Source organism: Tupaia chinensis, unplaced genomic scaffold (assembly GCF_000334495.1).
Source record: "Tupaia chinensis unplaced genomic scaffold, TupChi_1.0 Scaffold000231_1, whole genome shotgun sequence".
Lineage (NCBI taxonomy): Eukaryota > Metazoa > Chordata > Mammalia > Scandentia > Tupaiidae > Tupaia > Tupaia belangeri.
Genome location: NW_006159706.1, coordinates 2,175,348 through 2,180,925, shown reverse-complemented (window position 1 = coordinate 2,180,925; position 5,578 = coordinate 2,175,348). Strand labels below are relative to the sequence as shown.

General features: G+C 57.5%; 1 protein-coding gene across 2 annotated transcripts; it reads left to right on the top strand.

The window, feature by feature from the left end:
* Nucleotides 1-903: 903 nt before the first annotated feature.
* On the top strand, nucleotides 904-5,578 carry MAPK3 (mitogen-activated protein kinase 3; the record flags this gene model as incomplete). 2 transcript variants are annotated; one of them, XM_014587714.2, is given in 8 exon segments in its annotated part: nucleotides 904-1,086; nucleotides 2,865-3,054; nucleotides 3,225-3,341; nucleotides 3,568-3,682; nucleotides 3,973-4,104; nucleotides 4,271-4,380; nucleotides 4,471-4,625; nucleotides 5,450-5,578. In XM_014587714.2, coding segments are annotated over 7 exon segments (970 nt in total), but the record flags the coding sequence as incomplete, so codon positions are not given.

Here is a 5,578-nt window from a genome sequence, read left to right as displayed (position 1 = left end):
CGTCTGGGAAAGACCGGGACTCTGGAGGCTCGAGGGGCGTCCCGGGGAGGGGGCCTCTGAGTGCTTTCTGGGGTAGGGGGCGCTGCCCTGTTCTAAGGGGAGGGGGCTTGGAGGCGCTGAACCGACCCCACTCTGATAGGGGGAGAGGCATCCGAGGGCACGCATGGGCACCCTTGAGGGGAGGACGAGGCAGAATTAGTATTCTTGGAGAAGGGGCAGTGAAGTACCCTTTCGGTGTGGGAGGATGCTTTGGGTCCCCCCTGGGGAGGAGGCTGGTGGGGAGTTTGGGCGAGAAGAGCAGAGCCGGGGTGGGGGCAAGGCTTGGGGCCTTTGCCTGCCTGCGAGGAATGAGGGGGCCTGGCACTGCCGCCCTGCAGCGGTTGGGAGTGCCCCATGAGTTCTCTTGGCCCCACTGTGTGCTCTGGGCCTTTGTTCCCCTGGGAACAGCTGCTGCGGGTACCTCTCCCTGAGACCCGCCCCTGCCTTCTCCCTTCTGTCTAGTCCCTCCTAGGACGGGCCTCCTCTCTCCGTATTTGCCTCATCGTACACCCTCCACTGGTCTCCCATCCGCTGGACCTGCCTTGGGTTGAGGGAGCCCATCTTGGGAAGGAGAGGAGGGGCCAGTCAACGAGAATGGCAGGGGGTGGAGGAGAGGGGAAATCAGTGAGCGCTCAGTCTCTTCCTCTGTTTGTGAAGTCATTGAAGGGCCAGCCGCCTGGCTGGTCCCCAGCTCTCTCCCTGGAGATCCCAGGCCTTCACAGCAGGAAGGAACCAGCATTGTTTATGACTTGGCCAGAGCCCTCTCCTGCTCTCGCTCCTCCCTGCCAAGGCCTGGGTGGGGCCCCCAGGCCCCGACTCCCCCTTTGTCAGTCCACACCATCCACCTCTCTCTGGCCCTCTCAGTTCGGCTTATGACCAAGTGCGCAAGACTCGCGTGGCCATCAAGAAGATCAGCCCCTTTGAGCATCAGACCTACTGCCAGCGCACGCTGCGGGAGATCCAGATCTTGCTGCGCTTCCGCCATGAGAACGTCATCGGCATCCGAGACATTCTCCGGGCGCCCACCCTGGAAGCCATGAGGGATGTGTATCCTTCGCCTTGGCCAGATGCCTGGCCTGCCATGGCCTCAGAACTGGGCTGAGGAATGTGGGCTTTCTTTCTGTTTCCATCTTCCCTACCACTGTCTGCAGCAAATCCAGTAAAAGAAACTTCCCATCAGAGGAAGGGCTACGGGGTGGAAGAGGACTGGGGCCTGCCCGCTGCAGCCCAGCAGTATGGCCTTGGGCAAGTCAGTTCTCTGCACTCTGCCCGGGGCGGGCCTCTGCTGGGCAAGACGGTCTCTATGGGAGCTTTGTCTTCTGACATCTGCAGTTCTGCGGTGTGATCCTGCCTCTGCCCACAGTCAGTTCTTGTTTAACAGACTAGTGATTCTTTCCTTTCTGGGTCCCCCAGAGGGGGGAAGAAAACGGCCTTTTCTTGAGGGCCTACTATGGGTCAGGTGCCAAGCATGCCAAGTGCTTTGATATTTCTTATTCTACGTCTCAGCTGCCCTATGAGATGAGCCTCATCAGATCCATTTCAAAGATGAGGAAACTGAGTACCAGGAAGCCTACAAATCAAGTGTTTCTCTTGCTGCTTTCTCCCCTCCCCCGAGTGGGAATGCGTCCTTTCTCTGGCACTTCCTGCTCAGAGAGCTCCACCCTAATCACCTGTGGACTTGCACCTTGCCCGGGGAGGGACAGCCTGGCCTTTGTTGCCCTCCCCTGATAGGGCTTTCCTGGTTCGTTTCCACTTCCTGCCTGGCTCTGCTGTTAGCGGCTTTTAACACCCATCACCTCTACTCCACCCCCACCCCACCAGTCCCAGGCCTCCACCCAAGAGTAGAGATCTGTACTGCAGTGCCCCACGCTGTGGGCAGGGTATCTGCACACTCACTCCCACCGCGCTGTGTGACCTGAAGCAAGTCACTGCATCTCCCTGGGCCTCCCCGTGTATAACAGTGGGTTTGGCCCATGCGTTTCTCCAAAGACCCTTCTAAGGCTAATTCTAAAAGACAGTCCTGATATTCTTCCTGAGACAAGCCAAATGGCATTTATTTATTTCTGTGCGTATAGTATGTATGTTTAGTCTTTGTTTTATCTTCAAATGTAAAAGGACTTTTACTCCATCTTCTGATATATAGCCAAGCCCTCTTGTTTGAGTAGGAACCTGCTGTTGGGAGTGTCTCGTTTTTCTTGCACAAACCATTCCCAGAAGGCAGGCATTTCTTTTTCAGCAAACATTTATTACATACCAGATGGTGTTCATACACCATCTCCTGTAACCCCCTCAACAGCCACGCGGCTCCCGCGTTGTTATGAACAGTAATCGTTCATGTTTGTTGAGTGCTTACAAGGAGCCAAGCACCTTGCTTTACAAGTGCCATCTCATCCCATCTTCTTACCCACTAACGAGCAACTATTTTCCCTACTTTCCAGAAGAAACTGAGGACAGGCAGGTTGAGATCACACTCGGCGAGTTGTGGAGTAGGGATTTCAGGCAGCAGAGGTTAACTCCAGAGCTGCTGCTCTTACCCGGGACCTTCTCCTGCCTCTCCCAGTTTATCATTTGCCCCATTTCTCAGGTAGGGAAACCGAGGGCACAGAACAGAAGCGCCATGCTCGGGGTCGCCTGCTGAGATGTGACAGAGGCTCTAAGACCTGTGCTGAGAACAGCCTGTGCCCACCTGGTGATGGGGTTGGCAGATCTTTTGAGTTCTAGGGGTCGCAGCTGAAGGGGATGTGCAGTCTGGTTGCCAGAGCCTGGTTTCCTTAACCAAGTGCCTCCCACTGCCCCCCACCGGGGGCGTCTGGAGCCATCCTCAGCTACATCGTGCAGGACCTGATGGAGACAGATCTGTACAAGTTGCTCAAAAGCCAGCAGCTGAGCAATGACCACATTTGCTACTTCCTCTACCAGATCCTGCGTGGCCTCAAGTATATCCACTCTGCCAATGTGCTCCACCGGGACCTAAAGCCCTCCAACCTGCTCATCAATACCACCTGCGACCTTAAGGTCAGAGGGTTGGGCACCTGTCCCCTACTCCACTGGAGTCTGAAGTGGCCAGTGGGAGCCCTGGGCAGGAGAGCATCGCCAAGAGGGGAACAGCATAGGCCATGGCGGTGCAACCGCCCGGGCTGCAGAAGCCCTGCACACTGAACTTCGCTTTCTGGGTTTAACTCCAGATCTGTGATTTTGGCCTGGCCCGGATCGCTGATCCCGAGCACGACCACACTGGCTTTCTGACAGAGTATGTGGCTACACGCTGGTACCGGGCCCCCGAGATCATGCTGAACTCTAAGGTAGGAGACCTCCCCACCTCTGAAGGCAAGGAAGCAGGTACCAAGAAGCCCTGGTACTCCCCTAAACCAGGCACTGACCCCCTCCATGAAGTGACTTAGGAAGCCTACCCTCTGGGCCTTGGATTCTGGACACTGGCTCCCCCAGACCTAGGCTGGAAGCCGTTTGGCCTAGAATCAGGACTGTGCTGAGGCTGGCAGGGATCCACCGCTTTCCCCTCCTCTCCAGGGCTACACCAAGTCCATCGACATCTGGTCCGTGGGCTGCATCCTGGCCGAGATGCTCTCCAACCGGCCCATCTTCCCTGGCAAGCACTACCTGGACCAGCTCAACCACATTCTGGGTGAGAGGGGCCTGGCCAGCTGAGGGAAGGGAGCTCGTTAGCTTGGCAGAGGTAAGATTTCTTCAAGGTCCAGGTCAGGGATGCCACCCCGCATGGAGCCCCTGCAGCAGCTCATAGTTTTCAATGAGGTGTAGATACTGGGCCCATTTGATGGACAGGAAAAGCAAGGGCTATGAGCCGGGAGGTGACGCTGGGAGGTTGCTCGGCTGGGGGCTCTTGTACTTGTCACCTTGCCTGTTTTGTTCCTAGAAAGAGGAAAGCTCTCACCAAGTCACCTGCTTCACCCACAGGCATCCTGGGCTCTCCGTCCCAGGAGGACCTGAACTGTATCATCAATATGAAGGCCCGGAACTACCTACAGTCTCTGCCCTCCAAAACCAAGGTGGCCTGGGCTAAGCTGTTTCCCAAGTCGGACTCCAAAGGTAAGAGGGACCAAGGGGCTGGTTGGGACAGAAACTGGGGGCAGAGAAGGGTGTCTGATCCCAACAGCTGCTTGGCCAGGCAGTCCCTGGGCACCGGAAGCAGCGATGCTCTGGGGAGTTCCTCCAGCTTTTCCTCTGACCCCTAGCCCTTGCTCTTCCTTCCCAGCACTTGACCTGCTGGACCGGATGTTAACTTTTAACCCCAACAAACGGATCACCGTGGAGGAAGCACTGGCCCACCCTTACCTGGAGCAGTACTATGACCCAACGGATGAGGTGGGACAGCTACCAGCAGCAGGGCTGGCAGGGAGGCAGGGGGCGGTGTCCCCTAGGCCTGGCCTGAGCCTCTCTGCTCTGCCACCCCAGCCAGTGGCAGAGGAGCCCTTCACTTTCGACATGGAGCTGGATGATCTGCCCAAGGAGCGGCTGAAGGAGCTCATCTTCCAGGAGACAGCCCGCTTCCAGCCCGGGGCACTGGAGGCCCCCTAACCTGGGCAGATGTCCCTGTCCCCTGGGGCCCGGTGAGTGCTCTTCACTGTCCATGTCCAGACTCACCCTCCCCAGGGCACCCACCATGCCTGCTGTTGTCCTCAGCTTGCCTCACAGTTGTGACCCGTGTGTGTGGTGGCAACCAGAGGGCCAGTCCTCGTGGGCCTCCCTCTGTCCCCCACCCTGAATGCCTCCCGCCTATCAACACCCACCGTCTCCAGCCCAGAATTCCCCAGAGGTCAGCGAGGACCCCTGTCCTGCACCTATGGTTCAGACCAGGCCCTGGCTCTCCCAGCATGGGCAGAGAGGCAGGTGGGGCCATGACTGCTTTGGGAGGAGCCCAGCAGTGCTCGCCTGACCCAGTTACCAGTCTCACACCTGCTGCTCAGGTCAGCGGCTTGCACACCTGGAGGGACCCTGCCAGGCCTACTCCCACCCACACTGCACTCCTTGCCGCCTCCAATCTCTTCCTGACTTTGACCAGCTGTGGCCCAGTAGGAAGAAGGCAGACACTGCTCGTCTCCAATCTCAGCTGTCACTTAATACGAGCTACATGACATTGTGCAAGACACCGCGCCTCTCCACACCTCAGCTACCTGGGGACAGTTCTAATGCAGAGGCAAACGCTGGAGGACTCCTAAGCGATGTTCTAAGTTCACACGTATTCATTCACTTTTTTAGCAGTACTAGGACTTTGAGCTAGGTACGACCACTTGCCCCATGTACAGATGAGAAAGCCAAGACCATCCTCCCCATCTCCCCAGCCGTGAGGACGAAGTGGAAGACCCTGGGTCTGTGCTCCATCAGGTCCCCTCAGGAGAGCTAATTGTGCCTTTCCTGCCACCTTTTCGTTTAGGCCTTGCCTCCTGCCTGCCTCCTCCCTGCCTGACTGTTAGAAAATGGACACTGTGCCAGCCCAGACCCTGGCCGCCCAGACCTGGGCAGAGGGCTGGCCTGACCACCTTCTCTCACTTGGCCAGGTCTT